Genomic DNA, 21505 nt, shown 5'->3' on the forward strand with positions numbered 1-21505 from the left:
TACATTGAATAGCGCGCCAAAAAACTTCTCTTTCGCATCCCCTAAAATAGACTTCTTTCGTTCACTTCGCATGAAATCATGTGCTGCCGATGACGATTTGGTGGAGGAACATATGTAATTTTATTCATAGCACACATACACACACATAAAAAAAAGACGCGCAGCAAACAACGCCAGAACAACGAACATTTCCCATAGAAAAGTATTGCCGCCTCTCACGTGTCAGACCTATGATAGGAGAGTCATCTCCCGGCGCCTTTTCGTAATAAGGTGCATAATCAGGCATTCGGTGCAAGATATACCTGAAAGATGAAAAGGGCGCGGTGATGATGTATCTAAAGGGTACATTTTACGCCGTGCCCTCGCGCAGGCGCGCTGAACTCGCACGCGGCGATACGAAGAAGAAGCAGAAGAACGAAGCCATGGCGGACAGCGTTAATCGAGGCCCGGTGACTGCGGCGCCCTCGGGAAACGGAGTTCCCGAAGCCGCCGCGGTGGCGAACGTGCCGTCCCCCGCGCCACCTGCTGGCTCCCAGCGCCTTTTAGTCGTCGCTTGCGGCCTATCTTTATCTCTGGTCGTCGCCGCGGCGATCACCTTCGTCACCGTCTACGTGAGCGAGCGCCGAAAACACGGCAGGCAGCCCTCCGACGCCGACTTCTGCTGTCCGCAGGAGGCCTACGAACTCGCCATGAGCGTCAACGGGACCGTGAGACCCTGCTCAGATTTCTTCGCGTACGTCTGCTCGAGCGTAATCAGCGACGCGCTCTCGGTGGAAGCTGGCGTGCAGCATCAGCTGCGCGAAGCCATGATCACGGGCGTGATGCCGAAGGGCGCCACGATGCGCGAGGCCGGACGATTCCTCAACGCCTACTACCAGACGTGCGTGCAAGCCACGTTGCACCACCAGTCGTTCGCCTCCTCCCTGGCCAGCGCCTTGTCTCGAGACATGGCGGGCCTTCTGACGAAGGCGGACACTCGAAGTGCCCTGATGTTCTGCGTAACAGTGCAACTGAGGTATTCTCTGGTATCAGTCGTGCACCTCTCCCACTTTAATGCCTGGACGCTGTATTTACGAGCTTTGCCCAAATGTCCTCCGGACAACCGTTCTCTGGCCGATCTCATTAGTACGGTTCACGCTCTCAAGAGCAGCTTAAGTATGGCAGTGATGGCAGAAGAAGCGGTTATGGTGGCGACGAAGCTGTGCGAGCACATCCGTCATGTCCCCGAAGCGCGGGCAACGTACCATCCGCAGAAAGACCCTAACGCTTTCAACCGAGAGGTTTGGAACATCGATGACTTTGAGGCAGCAGTGAACGCAAACGGTTTGTCGCTGAGAGACGTGCAAACCATCCGCGTGCGAGGCGCCAGAAGGATCCAGCGTCTTTACGACCTGTTCGCCGGCGACACTCAGGCGGGATCGAAAGCCGCGTACCTTCTGTGGCACGCCGTCGTTAGCGGCGCCAATGAGTTCGTCGTCGAGCCCGGCGCTGTCTCTTCACGCATCTTCGAAATCTGCGCGAACAGCATATTCCTTCTGCACGGACTGTGGGGCTTGTTCCAGGCGGAGCTTCTGACCAGCCGCGACAAGGATGTTCAACTAAAAGATACATTCGTCGCCGTAAAAGACGCCGCTCGCGAACTGTTCAGAAACAGTACCCTCTTCCAACCTGAAGACGCCGACAAGCTGGAGAGATTCTTCAAGAACGTGACACTGCTGACTCCTATGTCTTTCAGCAGAACTTCCGTGCCGGTTCCAACTGCTACGCCAGACTTCGCGCAGAACCTGCTGAACGGTCGCTCCTATAACCTAAATTTGGAAACGGCTCGCCTATCCATCTTGGCAGCAAAGAGAATGACTAGCTACGGGGAATTCTTCTTCGTGCAAGACCGCTACCTCCTTGTCTCGTCTACCACGTACAATTTCATCCATACCGGCTCGTACAAAGCACGCCTGCCGAACATGGCTCTTCTCGGCCAGCGATTGGCCGAAAGCCTGTGGGCCATGGCACTGCGGAACATCAAGTGGAAATCAGAGACAATTGCCAACATTGCAACACTGAAACATTGCTTCTTTGAGACTTACCTCAGCGATCGCCCGCGTGACCTCGACACCGACCAGGTCGTCTACAGCGCACTCGGGTTATCCACCGTTCTGGGGGCACTGAGCTCGACCGAGTGGCACACAGTGAAGGTGGCCTGGAGTTTGTGGACGCTGTCGGACGCTCAGTTCTTTTATATTTTCGGCAACCACCAGCGCTGCCCGATGAAATCGTCGCCAAGAGCTAGGATCCAGATCAACGCACCGCTGATGTATGTCGATGACTTCGCTAAGGCATTCAGCTGCTCGAACGACTCTCCGATGGCGAGGAGAGCTCACAGATGTCGCGTCAATGATGCGCAACCTACCTGAATACCGAGGATTCACTTTATGCTTTCCGGTTCTGTTTTTTACTTTTTACGCAACCGGTTTGCACCAAATCATAATGCTGCAAATGTTTGTCGGATGCCGGAACAGAACATTGTTTCCCGTTTCACAAGAGGATTTTTCGTGTTTATTTAAAAGCAAGCTTCGTGCCTCTTCACCTTGATCGCAAATAATCAGATTTATGATGTCGGCTAGAATGTTGTAGATGAACGAAGAACGCCTGAAACAATATGTTTGTCTGAGATGCGAAAACATTTACCAAGTGCCTTTGGACTAGAAGCGCTGAATTTTAGTTTGCTCTATTCTCTGTCAAGCGTTGTACTGTACTATTCCCGTTCATCGAACTCAACCCTCTCATTCCTTTTATTGTCAACCCTACTAGCCTCATGCTTGTAAATGCATCTTAAATGCTGTTCTTGAAATCGTACCGTCCCATTTAAACACTATATTTTTTTTCACTCACTCCTAAGTGACTGCAAACTTCAAGCTTTGGAATGCTGAAGCATTTGCGATTACAATTTATCTTAGTCTTTCTCACCATTGGTTGTCTCTTATAAGCGAGTAAATAACTGAAAATGCGATGTAGAAATCTAGGAAGTGATGGACTTACAGGTGCAACAGATGGATGGAAGTCAGAGATGTCGCTGTACGCCGACTACCCATTGTACAGATGGCTTGAGTTTTCGTACCTTGAGTAGGCCCGTTTTCTGGTCTTGTCTACGCTTTCTTCTTTAAATGCGCAAACATTTCTATGCTTACACAATGAGAAAACCGGCCCTCCGTCCGTTCCGTAGCACGACGACCGCTTTCGAGAGCAGATTCACCTTCGTGCAGTCTCTCGCTTCAACTTCAACGAAGCGGCGAGAACAGAGCGCTCACGGAGCTCTCGGCCCACGCCTCACTCTGCGGATTTCGCAGATCGCTTTTAAGATAAGGACCCGCGTGTGTCTCTTCAACGCTAAACAAAATGTACCCAAAACAACACAGAGACACCTGCCCATGGTGCGGGGCCACACCCACACTATATCATGTCACATGGGAATGTAAACACAATAAATCATTCCACCAACACAATAACCCGAGTGCGGAGCAATGGGAGAGTCGGCTTACCAGCTGCGAGCTCACGGCCCAAAGGGCCTTAGTGCAGCACGCTAGTGAGGTGGCTAGGCTCAGTGGAGCCCTGGAATAGGGGCCCACCCTTGCCGGAAGAGGCTCCAAGTCGCCGGCGCCCAAGACGATGACCGAGACCTCGAGACGCTAAATCCTTGAAGGAACCAAATAAAGTTTTTCTCTCTCTCTCTCTTTCAACGCTAAGTAAGCAGCGAGAACACAACGCGGGTAGCTATCAGCAGTCGGCACTCTTTGTCGGCATCGCAGATCGCTTTCAAGCTGCGGCCCGCGCAGTGGTGCTATACGAAGCCGCCACTTTACTATGTTTGGTCAATAGTTCAATGGGACACTAAACAGCGATAACGGCTTATAATAATCGGAACGTCATCAGCGCACCTGGCGCCGTCGTCCGAAAGCCCCGTTCGTGTCGCCACAGCGTTGTCGTTTGTACTGGCCTGACCAAGTTTCATAACAATGATAATGACACCAGTCCGCGTGGAGATCAGTAAGTGGCACAATGCTTACGCATACTTAGACAACTCCCAGAGAGCTTCTGTGTGAACTCTTCTTTTATTTTTTTCAGCTGCAGCGGCAGTCTCTAGCAAGCGTCTTCTCAACTGTGATCTCGGAGCATCTTTTTTCATACTCGGAGACCAACAATTCTTCGGGGTTACTGTTACTTAGCTTATCTCCTCATATCCAGGATAATTCGGGCCAGTCTGGCGAACACGGCAGTTCTTTACCAGTTAATTACCGAAAGCATATGGGACATGGCTATGCGCAATATCAACTGAATATCAGAGATGGATGACAACATCCAATGATTATACTAGATTGCTTGTATTTACGTGCTTCGACAGACATTTTTTGGGCGGTTGTCTTCTACGTTTCAGTTATCCTTCAAAATTTTCCCTGCATGGAAGCCTTGCTTTCTTTTATTCAAATTAATTTGTGTCGTCTACGCCACAGCTTGAGGAGGCGCCTTTCTGATTATTTTATTTTTGCCTGGTGTGTTTAGAGATAGCATGCCTCCACATTCACCGTATGCTCCAACGGAGATTTAATGTACGCTGCCATTCACTACGTTTTGAAACGTGGTGGCCACAGTCAACCAAATCATTCGCTACCACTGTCATTCGATGATGAAGACGACGATGATGATGTACGTGGTGAAGATGGCGATGGGGATAAACCCCAGGAACGGAATCGACAGAACACATCAAGAAACCAAGGTCAGGTTTATGTCGTACTTTATTTGACGTTCGAGCAGCAGCAACGGCGAAACACAGACGTGGCATCGCTCGCCCGTGCATAAATTGCACCGTTCACCGATTAAATAAATGCGCACAGCGTCGAACCCGAGCGACCCGGTGTTCACAACAAACGATCCCGGCTGCTCGGATGACGACGACGAACAAACGTAAAAAATACTACTAATGGTATAAAATATACACGAGTTCTCGCCAGGGCTACAGCGAAGCGGCAAAAGTAGGGGCGCGAGGTGTATGGTACCTCTTCTCTAACAACAACAAAATAATAAACAAAAGGAGAATTGCAAGACGCGCAAAGAGTTCCTTGAAAGAATTGTGTAAACAAGGACGGGAGTAGAATGAACAAGATCGACAAAAATATATCACTCTCCCAACAGGGCACGGCCAGCCGGCTGACCACGACCCCACGCACATAGTTCTGCGCTCATTTGTTTTGTTTTCTCTCTTCTACAAACAGCTTTGAACACGCTGACTTGCGAAACGGCTCGCATAAATACTGTCCTTTCCGCCGAGCAGAGCCGCTCTAGTCTCCTTTTTTACAAGAGTCTCTTTCGGTAGATCGCCTCGTACACGGTCACTGTCCGTGGGGTTCGCCCTGTCAGGCCATGAAATCGACAGCTCTTCTTCGGTGAGCGGGAGAAGACCGCTCAAAGACCAGAACAGACGTCGTTTCACGCTCGCGATCCTTGGTTCCCTAGGAGTGCGCTCCGAGAGAGATGCCGACTCTTTGGTTGAACGAATACGACCGGTACAGTGCGGGGCCGGGTCGATAACGTCAAAGAAGAGATCTCCACAACTAGAGCTGATGCGGTCGGGCGTGGGCCGCACACCTACACCTATCTATTCCTCGCTGTCGACCAGCTGCTGGACCTTGCGCGAGAAAGGAACCAGTTCGTAGCCGGCCAGCGGACAGTCGCGAAGCAGCAGCTTCTCCAGGCGGGCCTCGGTCGATCCGCGGTGCTTGACGAGTCTCGCGACGGCGCTGAGGCGGACCCTGTTCCAGACCAGCTGGCGGTCCAGGAGCCTGTTGTTCACGCACAGGAACCTCGCGTGGAAGTCGACCGCGATCTGCTTGACGATGGCGCCGTCCTCCTTGCGGACGTCGCCCGCGACCTCGGTCTGTTCGCCGAGCAGTTCGTCGAGCACCAGGTCGCCGCAGACTTCGCCCTGGCAGTCCTGGACGCGGAAGCGGTCCCCGACCTGGACGGCGACCGGCGCGAAGCCGTAGCCCTGCGCGATGGTGTCCGAGTAGAAGAAGTTGTCGTTCTCGTTGAGCCCGCCGGGCGGCGCCTCGAACGTGATGCGCTTGCCGTAGCCGCGGCCCACGCTCTCCAGTCGCAGGGGCCGGCCGCCGAAGAGGAAGCGTGAGGTGCGGTTCACGCGGACCACGTACCGGAAGCCCGGCACGACGCGCTTGTCCACGTAGGTGCCTGCGTTGGGGAAAACGAGGGAGACACCGATTAGGGTCGAGGCGCCAACACCAGCTAATCTGAAAGTCATCGTGACCGCCATCGTATAGCTAATCAGTCAATTTCATCCCGCACTGCGAGACCGTGTTCTCCATATACCCCCGCGATCTTCAAATACGGCCCACTCCCACCATCCTATGCCTGCAGATTTCCTATTCTCGTCACGCCACCTGGTTGGACGGATATGAGGACATCCCCTTTGAAGCCTGGCGGCGGCTGATTCCGCCTAGCTCAGTATATTTAACCTTTCTTCAGCGTTATTATTGGCCCTTTATATCCACGTTTCGTGTTACTAAACTATCGAACCTAAAAAAAAAACATTATTGCCACAAATAGATAATGTATGTTCATTGTTTGCGTTCCTGACCGCATGGCCACGAATAGTCCCAGCCATATTTTTAGTATTCTGTATTGCAGATTCATTCATTAAGCTTTCCTTCATTTTCACTAACACCCAAAAGCCTCGGACAGAGTACATAACCTCCTTACAAGTATACCTCTACGTGGATACTTCTGTATGCTAACAGAAAAATTCCGACAGAACCAATTTCGCGCTGACTGTAGACGTTAAATCGACAGGGGTTCAAGCAACGTAGCGGAATACGGTATATTTTTCTTATGATTGATATGATATAAGGAGATGTTGACGCATTATTTAAGGCACCGGCTACTCCTTAGAGCCTACAACATACAGGGTTCGAGATCATATACCAAATAACCTTTTCACAAAGCACCAGAACCTGTCAAGCAACGTTTTCGCAGTAACACTATGACTTAAGAAATACAAGTTAACGAAACGACTATGAGAGCAACAAGACGTCGGCGGCTGTTTCATGACCAACATGACACACATGTCATCACCTATCAGTTATGTTCGTCATACACTCTTGTCATACTAAGCCAATTTCGGTACATACCAAGACGGAGGCGTATGTTTCATGACCTACATGACACGCATGCCATGACATTCATGTCATGACCTATTATTTATGTTTGTCATACACTCTTGTCCTACTATGCCAATTTCGGGACATACCAAGATGGAGGCGGATGTTTCATTACTTACATGACACGCACGTCATGACATTCATGTCAAGACCTACCATTGATGTTCGTCATACACGCTTTTCGTACTATGCCAGTTTTGGTACCATGCCAATTTAGGTACCGACCAAGTTGACGAAACGACCATGAGAGCACCAAGACATGGGCGGCTGTTTTATGATTTACATGATGCACATGTCATCATATTCATGTCACGAAGGATCATTTATGTTCGTCATACACTGTTGTCATACTATGCCAATTTTGGTACTTAGAAAGGTAACGAAACGACCATGAGAGCACCAAAGCGTAGGCGGCCAGATATATACTGTCAAAGTGGCAAATGTTCGCCGAGAAATGCTTCTTATTAAAACGAGCTCCCTACCATCAAGTATTTGCAATGCAAGCGATCCTAACTTAGCCAGTTGCATCCTGTATTTATCCTCTTAGCCACTGGGGTTTAGTCGTCTTGCTTTTCAGCCATATACGATGACGTGCTTTTACGTCAAGAAAGTGGAAAACTTCTGAAGGCCACCAGAACGGCCTCAAGTTCGGCATTTTAGGTGTCTCCTGCGCCGCAAAATGAACCCAGTCTCATGCGAGCTATGAAATCTGGCCGCTTTTGTATAAGCCACGATCCTTCCGTGCGCCCTGCGTAGTAAAATTTGTCGGTCTTGTCTGCAGCACTGAAGCAACTTGCTAAACAGTAATATAATACGGAGCTGCGGTAACAGAACGAATATAGCATCCGGTCCCACTTCCTTATTTTTCACCACATTTCCTGTTTGAAATAAGCAATTGAACCTGCCCAACGGGTAACATTAACTGACCTGAGTTTCTTTGAAGTAGTTTGCACGCACAGTCGGTCATAATCAGTGAATTGTGCAACTACACCTGGGGTGGCGCAAACTAGAGTGATAACAAAGAAACTTGCCAAGTAAAGCATGTTAGCACTGCTGATAAAACGGAAGAAGTAAGTGTGACGTTAAGAGACCTCAATAAAGGGGAAGACGGGGGTTGGGATTTAAGAGAAAACAGGTGCAGCTGGTGCTCTAGTTGAAATTAAGAAGCGCCGTTAGGTTGTGCATGCGAGGTGTGGAAGCAGAAATCCTGCAATTTGGAAACGGAATGGGCGCCGAGGGCAGGAAAGCTCATTCAACAACGGCAGTTGATTATTAGATTGTACGATAAGAAAATTTACAGGCATACAAGATCGAGGTGGTTGAAACAAGGCAGAAGGAATTGTAAATCGCGTGGGGATGCCTTCGTCCGGCAGTATAGACGTAAATAAGCTTCGATGATGAATGTCATTAACTTCGCGTCCGACATACAACACGTCATACGCCGTAGAAGTGGCGAGAACACTGCGTTTTACGTAGCACATGGAGCAGGCAAATGATGCTCGACAGTGACGTCACATTTGCTCGATCGGCTAATGTTATTTGATTTCGCCTCTACATTATTGTTTTCTACAAGGGGGGGGGGGGGGGGGGGGCTCATCACAGGTACGGTGAAACCATAGAAGAGCCGCAGACACACCTTCGCAATTCCTGTCAAAGAGGCTTGTCCCTTTGCGTTTCCATTGATGAGTCAGATGCTTAGCACGACATGTCGCTTTGTGACATTGTGTAACACTAGGAAGGCCTTCGCAGACTGCGTGACAGTGCCCGCAGAAGCAGTTTTGTAATGTGTGTGTGTGTGTGTGTGTTTGTGTGTGTAGTTTTTTTTGTTTTCTATTTTCATTCTTTGCCTCTCTCTCACTTATCGCATCCCTTTACCCCTCCGCCGGTACAAGGTAACCAACCAGAGACAATCTCTAATTAACCTCTTTGTCTTTCTCTCTCTCTCTGGGACAGTAATATTCACGAGTCACTAATCCTTTTCACATCCTACATATAAGTATAATGATAGGGAGTCAGATAAATAGATTAATTTTATCGACTTGATGTAAACAGCACAGCGTCACTGACACGTTACGAAGAAAGCATGTACGACGCAGCATCGACCTTCACCCGCGTGTGGTTTACTTGTGACATTCGCGTTACCTTACGCTGCTTCGACTAAGGCGTGCCGGTTATTCTGGGAATTGCGTAAGCGATGGTGTATCCTTGCCTTCTGAAAGCCAGCAGAGGTATTCCGTAAATATGCACCGAGTGGAAGCGTTCATTTCGCCTACTGCTCAACTGCCGATTGGCTGGGCTGGAGTACCAGCGAGAAGGAAACGGGCATCCACAGCCAGTTTCCTAGTCTACGGTTCAACCCCAGCCAATCAGCCGTGGCTGAAATGGACAGTTCAATAGGTTGACACTCACAGAATAGCCTTCCCTCTCCCTTTTCCACTTACCGATAACAGGAAACTCGTGCGGCTTGATACCGTTGACCACGTAGCTGGTGGGCACATCGTTGATGTCCTCGCCCCTGACGATGTACAAGAAGTCGCTGGCCGGCGCCGCCTGGTTTGCCTTGTTCGCCTTCTGCGAGGAAAACGAGCAATCGGGCCTCGAGTGACAGTTGACAACAGGAGGGTACCGCACTTGGAAGTTTGTGGGTTCAGCAAGTTTCGTTTAACTGGGAATAAATGACCATAAAAGCTATGATCACAAAGCGTCTAAATACGTATAAGTGCAAACAGAAGACCACAGAATTGGGCAAGTTTGTTCACGTAAGCAACGGCGCGGCTGAATCCTAAGTAAGCAAAGTAGTCCGTAGCACGCCGTAAAGTGTTGGTATCTAATTTCAAGCGAACTTTCACTAACATTGAGCCGGCCGACGACCAACGCCGGAGCCGACTTTGGATTACTCAGGCATCAGGCCGGTTTAGCTAAGCAAGACTGGAATATCCACCTACACATATTCTAAATTTAACTTCAAATCTGCCGCGTAGTTTCTAATGCGCATTTATGCCTTCCGTTTCCCGTTGTTCTAGTTTCCTTTCAAATTCCGGCTCACCTCACGAAAACCTGTTGCGAGCTATTTGTCAGTTCGAAAGAACGCGCGAAGAAAGAAAAAGAAACCGGACCAGAAACGAAAGAGAGGAAACACAAGCTCGTAAAACAGGGGCGGAATGTGGGTACGGTCGCAGAACCCCCGCACTGCAACCCACTCGCATTACTCAACACAAACACCCATTCCTCCCTTCCCCTCCCCCCTCTTCCAACCCCTTCTCGCTCGGCCTGCTAGTCCCGTTTGAGGTACGCGGGTTATTTTAGGAGCGGGGTACCTAAGTCAAAACAAAAGCACCCTTTCTGTCTCGAAAGCTTTAGGAGCTGTCGTTACAGCTAGAGAAGGAAAGAGTCTGCCCTCGGGAGTTTTCGTTGCAGACGGCGCAACGGGGCTCGTCTGCGGAGGCACGCGCTTCGGTGATTCAGTCGGGCGCCCGCCAGCTGCCGAATATTTTGCGCAGGCGTCTGGTTGCGTGCCGTTTACGCCCTCCCCCCTCTCCATCTCTTCGCTTCGTCGGTGCCGGTTTGTCCGTGCCAGTTCTCGGACACGTGGATGCGAGCTAGGCCTGCCTACACCCAGCTGTGGCTGACGGCACCGCGACGATCGAGACCTTTGAAAGAAAGCGGCTGCTCAACACCACGTGTCTGCTCTCCGCGGGGCCTGTGCGTGCGACTTCGTTTAGAAGGCTCGATTTCGTACATCTCGGGCGACACGCGGCCTGCGTCTTGTTATTCGGGTGTTTCGTAATTCTTCCCTCGAAATCTCCTTCGGTTTCCGGATTTTCGTACTTCTCGTGCACGACGTATAATGTGGCTCGGTGAGTTTTTATTTTGGAAATCTACGCGTCTATGCAGCGAATCGTTCTAGCCCAAACTTACCTGCTTCTTGATACGTGGCTCCTAAGTCACTAAAGCATGAAACTCGCGAAGCTACAACGAAAAGTGTGCTGCGATCCCAGCGAGACGTTCGAAGAAAATAAATTCCATTGCCTACAAAGGCCGTCGCACCTTGTGCGAGCCGTTATGAGCCGTTATGTCCCGTGGAACGTGTATCTTACGCTAGGCCGTTACACTTGGTCAGACTGCTTCCTTCCCGTACCGAATCAGTGCTCTCGACTAGTAACGATATGCGAAATACGGAAGCATCAGGGCTCCGCTTCGCAGCAGTTTGCGACGTGTGCCTGATGTCGCGCCCAGGCCCTCGTGGCGTAGACGGGCATGGTGCTGCCTAAACGATGTAGGCACGAAGACCGAGTGCTACTACTGTACTACTACTACCAACCCTAGCTAGCGGCTCGTCGACCGGCTCCTGAGGCGGCGGCTCGCTGAGGAAGTCCCTGTTCTCGAGTTGGCTCTCGGTGCTGCTCTCGAAGGCGGCAGGCTCGTGCTGCTGGCAGCAGCGGTGCTTCTCGGCTCCCCAGAAGGCTTCGAGTTGTTGCCAGCAGTCGTCGTGGACGTCCCCGGATCCGTCGCACCTCGTCGGGTCGGCGTCTTCGCTACTGAGCAGGAGCAGCGATATGTTGGGCGCGTCGCATGCTGGAACGCTGCTGTACCGGGACACTCCTGTTTCCATCGAACGGCGGACTGATTCCGGTGATAAGCTGGCGCTGGCCGAGTCCTGCCAACAGGGAGATACTTCTCGCTCGACGGCTGGAGGGGACGTCCTCGTGAAGGGCCTCGTCTGCTGCTGGTGGTTGCTGTGTCGGGTCCCCCCTTTTCAGTGGATGCGATGAAGGTGGACCGCAAAAGAAAAAATACGGAAGCGGGAAAAAAATTTGTTCGCCGCCCGCCCTTTTCTTTTTCTATTACGCGTCGTTGCTGTTTTATCGGTCGGAGGCTTTGTGTGTCTCGCAGTAGATCGGAAAAGCGAGAACCGCAGCGAAGGGGATAAATGAAAAGTAAATCGGCGCTCTCTCGTCGATGGCGGCTTTGGTCCCCGGGGCGAAGCGGCGTAACCAACCTTCCGCGGAGTCGGAGCACAACTGACTGCGTGGACGACGGACGCGGAGGGCTTTTTTATAACCTTCGTTTCTGTTTGCACGCCGACGCGCAGGCGCACGCTCTGGGCATGCCGTGTTCACGTGAACACTTCGAAGAATCGGCCAACCAGAGCGCAGAGGCTCGCCCAGACGCTTCGCTCTGATTGGAGAACCGCTGCTGAGAGGAGAAGGGAGAGAAGGTCGAGAAAGAACTAGGAAAGCAAGAGCGCCGTAATCTGGCCTCACTTCCTCACCGCCTCCTTTCCCTTCTGTGCATCCTCTCTCGTTGTCTCGGGTTGTCTGCCTTTTCAGACAGACGGCGGAGGAAAAGAGTAAGAGAGAGAGAGAGACGAGAGGATGAAATGCCCGCCGCCGACGTGACGTCACCGAACGCAACCCGTTCGCCGCTGCGTACATTCTGGAAACGTCTTGATGATCTTGGACCCCCACCGTTGTTTGGGCGGCGGATCGCGGAAAGAACGTTATTTTATCTTCTTTTCATTTCTTTCGCTTGTTTTTCTTTCTCTCATTATGAGTTATCTTTTTCGCGAAAGTCACTCGGTCTCGGCGTCGTTGGCAGGCGGAAGCTTTGAATAGATAACGAGGCGTGGCAAAACGATCATAATTTAACGGTCAAAACTGACCAGCTTTGACAACGACGTGGCAGTAAATCCGCTTTAGTTCCCCTTATTTCCTTCACTTTTTTTCTTTGTGCAATAGCTTGAGGTGGTGCAAGAAAAAGTGATTAAACCGCCAAGAGGAAGTGATAGCCGAGGCAAAGCGGACGACTTTAGCTTTTCTTTGTTTAGCGCAGCTGTGTGTTTCTGTACTGCAGCGAACTCGGAAACGCAGTTAACATGAAGGTGCCGGTGATACGGTTGAGCAGACTACAATAAATGCAGACTCAATTGAAAGAGCACTGCGGAACGACTTCAAATCGTCTATGCTAACGTAATATTATAAGTATGAATTTTCGTTTTGTTTTGCCCACATGCTTACTCGGGGCTTAGCCAAAATATTTCGGAAACGACACACAATACGAGGAAATCTATATCAGCCGCGCAAATACACCGGCGTGGCTCGGAGCCAACTTTTTCTACGCGCTAGCCGATGAGCAGCAGATTAATAAGTCTCCGTTAGCATCGCCGGCATCAAGCGGGTGCTTCGTTTCTGTCGTCGTCGGAGTTCATCGCTGACTCGCGTCTTCTCGCGAGACATTTTATCTCGCCGAGGCATTTGAGTGACGATTCCGTTGTCCCTCGGTCGGCGTGCGCAGCTGTTGTGGAAAAAAACCGACAACGGTCGGCGCAGCTGCTGCTGTCCCAGTTTGGAGCGCATGCCGACGCTCCCTTGGCCTTCATTGTACGAGACCTTCATTGCACTGTAACAATAACAGAGATCAGGCTCAGTGAAAGGTATCCAACACTCGTTCAAATATACGTGCCTCTTCTTCCTTTAGGCATTCTTTTTTCTTCTCGCTTGTTCGTTTTGCTTTTTTCGTCGTTTCAAGCCAAAAGGAAATCCGCAACTCCCTCGAACGTTGACGTCTGACTCGCAGTTCGAATGATGTTGTCGGAGAAGTGCGTGTGCTTCCTTAAACGCAAAAGTGTCGCCACGTCGTCTGCTTCGCTATACGATGTATACGCGTCTTCCGGCATGGCGGGCAGACGGAGCACATCGAGAACAGCGCTGAGTGAAACTGCGTTATACCAATACAGCCCTTCGAGTACGACCGGTGAATCGATATATAAGAGGAGGCGACGCCTACGTTTAAACGAATGAGCGCGGGCGATTATGAGGTGAGAAGAGAAACGAAAGTATCTTAATTTTTTTATTATTTTTTTATAGTGCTCGCGCGAATTCTTCCGAGACCGTACAATCAACAATGCGGCCATTTCCTGCTAGCAAATGGCACGTTTTCGCTGCCGTAGGTGTGTCTGTAACTCTACCGCAATAAATACACGCTCCCATGCATTTCATTCTGCGTCTTCATTTTGCTTTTAGAAACATCGGGCGGTCAGTTAAGACCACTGTCTCAAAGTTAAACGAGAACATTTTCTTCCTTTTTTTCTTTCAAGTTGATATTATTTATTTATTTATTTATTTATTTATTTATTTATTTATTTATTTATTTATTTATTTATTTATTCATTCATTCATTCAAGACATTCTTTACAGAAATGCTTTGGGGGACGCGACAAAAGGCACTGATCATGCCTGACTGGGGCTCGCACACCCTTGGCAGCTGCGGTCATATGAGCACATAAATTAATAACAAAAAGTATAGAATAGAAAAGCCACAATTTGAGACACGGTAAAACTTAGACATCAACAACTCTTCTTTCTTTTTTTTACATCAATAGCATAAATACAGATACAATCAGACACATGATACAGGTATGTCGAAACAGCAGTCGTCCGGGTCCAGAAAATATACCGGATTTTCACAATGAAAAGTAGAGACTCCCAGAGTAAGCGGAAACCAACTAGGATCAGTCCGGCACGATTGTTAGTCTGTATTAAGAAAAAAAATCTGACCATTTTCCTGAAAATCTCCACCGAGGTAGCTGTAACGAGTGCTTCAGCTATTTCCGGATATTCGTTTAGTAGGTCTGGCATCATAAAACTTAGTTTTTGATCGCCATATTTTGTACGGGAACAGGGCCTGGGTATTAAATTCTTTCGTAGGCAGTACGGACTAGGTTTCACTTGATATTTGGTTTGGAAAGGTATTGTTTGGTGCTGATGAAAAATGTCTAGGGCCAGCTTATATTTGTACAATTTATGAATAGGCAGTATTTAATTTGATTTAAAGAAGGGTGTAGTGTCTTCCGAAAGTTCTAAATTTCCGATTGCACGCACCGCTCGCTTTTGCAAAGAAAAAAGACAGTCTATGTTGGTCTTAGTCGTTGTTGACCATACAAAAGAACAGTAACATAACCGGGAATGAATAAGCGCGTAGTATATATGTCTTTTCACCGCAGACAGGATATAATATCATACTTTATTTAAGATTCCAACAGCTCGGGCCCTAGCTCACTTCGGAGCTTGTCAACGTGAGGCGTCCATGAAATGTTTTCTTGAAGCGTCACCTCCAAAAATCTAACTGGCACAGATTGTTCGATGGTAACGTTCTCAAGTTTTAAATCCAAGTTTACAGTTGGGTGCTCTCCTCGCGGCCGGAAGAGTAAGTATTTCGTTTTACTGATGTTTAATTGAAGTCTATTACATTGAAGCCACAAATCCAGACCTGTTAGCCATTCGTTAGCTCGACGAAATACCTCTCTGACATGAGTGCATTCTTTTCCAATCGAGTGAGCCCATTCCCTCCGAAGCACGTTGCCCTGAACAACGCAGCTGTTTCCGGTTTGAAATAATTGAACGACACGCATAGCACGCAGTGCAATCGTTTCCCTCGCCACATTGTTCGAAAGCTGGTGGTACACACATCGACGGAACCGCTAAGGGCGATCGGCCGGGCCCGCGGAGTCATGGCAGAACGGTCACGTGTATACAGGCGTGCTTCTCGTTGCATTACCGATCACCCGAGCTGATCTCTTCCAACGGCAGCACAAACGTACGCAAAGAAGAAAAGAAAAGTGGGAGAGGAAGCTACAGCCTGTGTTTCTTCTTCTTTTTATTTTTTTTCACGAATGAAAAGAAAGTTCAGTCAGTGACTGGGCTCCGCAGTACTTTTCCGTCGAGAAACAAGGGCGGCTTCGTACGGCGAGTCAATGACCACCGCAGGGCGCTTGCTAAATGGAACGCAGACGGGATAATTGCCCTCGGAGGAAGAGCAGCCTGCCCGCGGCCCGGGGGGATTACTTCAGTGCGAGTTCGGCTCCGAGAGAGTTGTGATGCCCTGATATATTTCCATGTTTCGCGTATGGAATGTGCGGGGCTGCGTCAGGGCGGTTGGGTGGTGAGCGACCTTACCCTAGCAAAGCTTTCCTAGTTTTTTTTTCGTTTATATTTATTGCTGCACGCGAGGTTGTATATGTGAAGATGACACGGACGTTGGAAAAAATGGAAAAAAATGAGTGTATCTGTACTATGTATACTACAAGGTTAGTCATTTATTTATCTTTTTCACAATACTGCCTGCCAGATTAACCCAAGCAGGAGTGGAATACGATGGAAAAAGAAAGAAAGAAAAAATACGGGGGCCTGACATACAGCATTAATAATAAAAAAGATAACATCTGTGAGTGTTCACACTAACAAATGAACAGGCTTGTATCTGTGCGCCTGTATACATGTAAATTCAAACGAAAAGCAGACAAATGTAACAACGTATGTTCAAGTGCCTTGAAAAAATCAGTGACCTCAAAAACAGCTTTAGGAAGGGCGTTCCAGTCGGAAGTCGTCCGTAGGAAAAAAAAGGCTGTTTAAATACGTGAGTTATTGCAAAAATATGTTTCTGTGCTTGATCATGTGTCTGTCCAGTAATTTGGGTACTTGTGAGTTAGACATATGGACGTATCGACATGTCTAATTTGCCCGTTAAAATATTATGCAAATACACATATGCGAGCATATTTTCTACGCATTTGTAAAGTTTAAATATCATTATCACGGAGAAGCATAACAGGGGAGTCATTCCTTTTACATTTCTCATAAATAAATCTGACAGCTTTCCATTGTAACATCTATAGCTTTTATATACGCTGTTTGATTCGCGGTCCCCCTCGACTCCCCCCCCCCCCCCACCCCCAATCTCGGAAACATATTTTATTTCAGAGGTCGCGTATGTATCCTGTACCAACAACATGAACTTTGTTGGAGCTTTTGATATAATTTCCTCCTTAATAGACACAACTTCCTAAATGCTCTTGTTCTAACCATAGCGACTTCAACAAAAATTACCAGACGGAATAACTCCGGCGCTGTAGTGTTGATGGGAGCTACAACCATGTTGTTTTGACCAGTGTGGGAATTATGGACATTAAATGGGTTTGGGCCTAAGCTTCGTTCTAGTGGCTTTAAACGGCTTCGGGACTTTGCAGACTCATCCCTGTAAACGAAGCACTGCATTGTAAATCCATCATTTTGCAGTGATTGCGCATGCTTGCAGAGACGTATACTGCCTTCTGTAGTTAGAAAAGAAAATGGGATTGCTTCTTAATTGAGGACAATAGAGGCCCACAATGCTCAGTATATGAAGCCACAAGCACGCATATCAGACAAAATGCGTACGCACTAACCAACATTTACAATGTAGCGGAACGATCGAAGTGCCTGAACACCCTATAGTGATTTCCGCAGGAAACTCTAACCAGCCGCTTGCGAAAGCATTTGTTTCTTCAGCTCACCTTGTTCGCTCTGTAAGGCACAGCGCGGCTGTACCGTCGTCGCCTTCATGCACAGACACCTCGTAATGCCATATTGGCCGCATTTCATATTACATGTGTTAAATAGTAGTGTGCAGGTGCGTTTTCTGTAGAAACCGGATAATTGCGTGCACTGTAGGACAGGCTTCCCCACGAGAAAATTGGCCGCACTATTTTTTTTTTTCTGTAGGCACCCCGACATTCCCTAGCATTTAGAGTATTAAAGCTGCCGTATAGTTCACTGACTGAGACAGACCGAAAGTCTATTCAGCCTGACTCACTGGGACTCGGACTCGCAGGACGCACAATGACAGTCTGTTTTGTTTTTGCACTCGCGCCTCTGTGTGACACTTACGCAAGCTGAGTGCGATACATATGGTGAACTAAACTTAGGCGGTGCCCCTAACTATTTGTTTTAGCGTTAATTCCACCACCACCCCGACGATATGCGACTGCCAAATTAAGTCCTCTGCCACATAGATATCTCAAGTCAAACCTGTTGTGCGTCAACTTCACCGCGTTCCAGTTTTTGCGATCTCGTTATTAAATGGCCGTCTCCGGTGGCGTTTCTCGTGCAGTGATGCGTATTTAGGTAGTGTGTTGTATTGCCGACGGAGTGTTTTCCGCGCATACGCTTATGTAGTGCCCAGTAAGTATACTACGAAAGATCGTTACACTAAACCTGGTTCGCCAAATTTTTCAACAATACTTCTCTGTTCCCGGAAAGCGCGTGTTAAACGCAGCGATCGTCTCGCGTTTTCAGCTCGTTGTAAACACACATGCAGCTCTCACTTCCTACCTTATGGCGTTGCGACCTTTTAGGCGCCTCGGGTGTTGACGCCTAAATGTTCTATTGTGTTCGCTGGATCTTTTTCAGCGCCGAGTTCGAGAAAGCGCGCACCGAAATAGCGCATGACTGTGGCCGAGCGTATAGCTTATTACGAAACTACTCTGCGCTAGGCTGTCGCTTGCGCAGCTGCTTCTTTTAACGCAGCTGTTTGATACGAAAACGATAATTTTTGTCTTGACCTTTTAGTATAACGCTTCGTCTCTACGTTGATGTTCCTTCTCTTCGGTTATCCTCTACTCTAAACTGCAACGACGAGTCCGATATCAAATCATACCACTGCAGAATTTGCGAACATTTGCATCGAGACCTAATAAGTAACGTCAGTTATTCCTTTTATCTCACTGTTTACGGCGATGAGAAGTGCTATACGGATTTGCTCACGCCATCCTTGCGCAGTTGACTTTGAAAAGAAATGAGTTTTCTTCTTCTTTATTCAATGGAGGCTTGCCTCTAGATGATAAACAGCGCAGTGCTTAAGTTACACGAACGAGCTTCCCTACTATTGGTTCAAGGCTTCTGCGACAACGTTCGCATTGCACGCCGGACATATCTGGCACTTTCGTTGATGCCTATTGCTTCGGAAGTGATTCGCCCGAACACTGAGTTAAATTCCAAAATGTAACTAGTTTTAGCTATGTAGTCAGCTATGAGAAATAACTTTAAACAATACCTTGCAGTCATCTGTGTGCAGGCACATTTTTTGCCTTGGCCATCAGATTGCATGTGGAGTGTCGAGTCCTATCGGTGGCGCTGACAGCACTTGTGAGTTGAGTATCGAACGACGACGGAATTTTCAATGAACCAAAATGTCCGAAGGGTCACGCAAGTAGACGAAATGGAATAACCAGGCAGAATGAATATTCAGACAGTCCTAACATCCAACGAGAAAGGACTTCAAAGATGGGATATTTAATCTCGTTGGAGATTTCAGGCTTCGCTAGAAGCACCCACGTAATCGTGACAATGCACTTTGTGATCATGGCACTGAGTTCTTCCAAACCTTTTCGTAGCTTACCTCGCCCGCCTCAACAAGTGCTATTGAAATTCATATCCGGACAACATTCGCGCCTTTACACTTACACTCCAAAAAAAGTTTAGATCATCTGAGTCGTATCCTGTTCCACGATAATCGTCATCTGTCTTGCCCGCATTTCCTTTCTTTAACGCTGCGAACCCTGTACTTCAAGTCACGAACGGGTTGCGCGTTATGAGCGTGACACAGCATTCTAGACAGAAAAATAGCGAGCGCTAAGTTTTCAAGAAAAGAAATGCAAGCAAAGCAAATTACGATTATCGTTGTGGGACGAGATAAGCCCCGAAGGGTGTACACTTTTTGAAGAGTGCAGCACAACATTCACAATAACAGTAATTTAGAAAAAAAAAAGCAATATACCTCGACGTCACTGCACAAATCCTCGTGGCAGAATGTCTTGCAGGCGCTTTTTGACGAGTACACAAACAGGCTGGTGTCCCTCAATTCGGTGGACTCGTGCTCGGGCATTGCGAAGCGAGGCTTCAGCTCCGATATGCGCGCGCACTCCAGCGACAGCAGTTTGAGAAAAGAAACCGGGGGGGTTTCCTGGTGATCTCGCTCTTTTATACCAGAAGCAGTTGTCAGCGATACTGGGAAATACCGGGCCCTATATCTACCTCTCGGCCAGGTCAAAGCGCCCCGACCTAAGAGTTAAACACTACCCTCCCTCTCTCCCCCTTTCTCGAACGCGTCCAGCAGCCACCTACGTGACTACCGAGCAGACGATCCTCTTTGAGAAAAGTAAACATCAAAAAGAAGAAGGAAAGCAGCGAAGGGGTTTGCACATTTCGTCTCGAAACCGCAATCTTTACATGACGAAGCAGAATTCACCAACCTCCGTCATGCGGTATCTCGTCCTGCTTCTTAAGCCCTCCCCCCCTTCTCTCCACGCCACGGCCTCCACGCACGCACGCATGCACGCACATGTCACCTCCAGTCCATATCGAAGTCTTGCTCTCTCTCTCTTTTGACTGGGCAGCGATAAGGGAGCCTTGCAAGACGCTCTGTATACGCGGCGAGCGAGTCTGGGCAACTCCGCATATCGGACAAAAAAGCAAGCGAACAAAACGTCCCTCTAATCTCTCTTGTCTGGCCGCGTCAGCACGTGTATAGGCAGGTCCTCAAGGCACGCGACGCTGATAACGTGCTCCCCCCGCCCGCGCAACGTCGTAGGCTGAGTGACTCAACAAATTTCTTTCTATTAGCGGAGTGTTATTGCGTTCAGACGACCATCCATTCCATGAGCTCACTGTAGTCACTAAATCACACGAAACAAGCTGATTGGTCAAGTACGTACGGTGAAAATTTGCTATACCAAGTGTGCGACACACACACACACATACATACGCGCGCGCGCGCGCATTCAAAAGTTTTTGTGTTGTCCACATATTGTGCATACACGCACAATGTGTACAATATGCACTCAACACGAAGGAGCATTACGACAGCTGGTCATGCGCGCCCCAGGCACTTCATGACAGCGTTATAAAATAAACATGTGGCTGAGAGCGGCGCTTTTCATCGTCTATTTATTTCGAGTTGTGTGCCTCACTTACTATGCATGAAGTATTCCCTATGCCCATCCCGAAGACCAAGGTGTATGGTCTTAGAACACCATCCTTACCGCTGTATGCTGTTTTGCTGTGTATATTTCCCCCTGTCAACCGACTCCTCAGGTAGCGCTTATCGAGCTGCAGTATGTACAGATAAGTAAATAATAACCTAGGCCCTCTCCTCAGCAAGTCATTAAAAAAAAAGTAATTTTAACGCTTTTTCTCACAATAAAATTTTAACATCCTTTGAAAGAAAAATAAAGGCATAGCAGAATTACCCTTGCGGATTACTTCAATTACTCCCATGTAAATCATGTTTTGGAAAGGATGTTAGGCACTGGCAAAAACAAAAGCGAGAATTTATGCTGTTAAGCGACCGAAACGAACAAGCAGGCCACACAGCGCCCCCTAGATAGTACAAGGCCTGTGCTTATGACGTTATGGCCTGTGCACTGTGCTTTATGACGTCACGCTACTGTGCTTGAAATTTACAAATTC

The 21505-nt window shown here is 48.6% G+C and overlaps 1 protein-coding gene across 2 annotated transcripts; it reads right to left on the reverse strand.

Moving 5' to 3' along the window:
• Positions 1 to 4769: 4769 nt before the first annotated feature.
• Positions 4770 to 20006, reverse strand: LOC135915917 (uncharacterized). Of its 2 annotated transcripts, none has more exons than XM_070534194.1 (3): positions 19815 to 20006; positions 9665 to 9794; positions 4770 to 6237 (listed from the first exon to the last, which is right to left on the reverse strand). In XM_070534194.1, the coding sequence occupies exons 1-3, from the start codon at positions 19920 to 19922 to the stop codon at positions 5648 to 5650; spliced, it is 828 nt and encodes a 275-aa protein (XP_070390295.1). In that variant the 5' UTR covers positions 19923 to 20006; the 3' UTR covers positions 4770 to 5647. The 2 variants fall into 2 exon arrangements, with proteins under 2 accessions (XP_070390295.1, XP_070390294.1); XM_070534193.1 differs by lacking the exon at positions 19815 to 20006 and adding an exon at positions 11545 to 12267.
• Between the last annotated feature and the right edge of the window lie 1499 nt (positions 20007 to 21505).

This window comes from Dermacentor albipictus, chromosome 2, assembly GCF_038994185.2.
Source record: "Dermacentor albipictus isolate Rhodes 1998 colony chromosome 2, USDA_Dalb.pri_finalv2, whole genome shotgun sequence".
NCBI lineage: Eukaryota > Metazoa > Arthropoda > Arachnida > Ixodida > Ixodidae > Dermacentor > Dermacentor albipictus.

Bases quoted from the DNA above. Each gene is read 5' to 3' on its own strand.
- LOC135915917 (XM_070534193.1), bottom strand. From the start codon at position 11,835: ATGGAAACAGGAGTGTCCCGGTACAGCAGCGTTCCAGCATGCGACGCG. The intron at 9,795-11,544 runs GTTGGTAGTAGT...TTTTCCTCGCAG, and splicing joins TCGACGAGCCGCTAGCTAGG to AAGGCGAACAAGGCAAACCA. The intron at 6,238-9,664 runs GTAAGTGGAAAA...TCCCCAACGCAG, and splicing joins GCACGAGTTTCCTGTTATCG to GCACCTACGTGGACAAGCGC.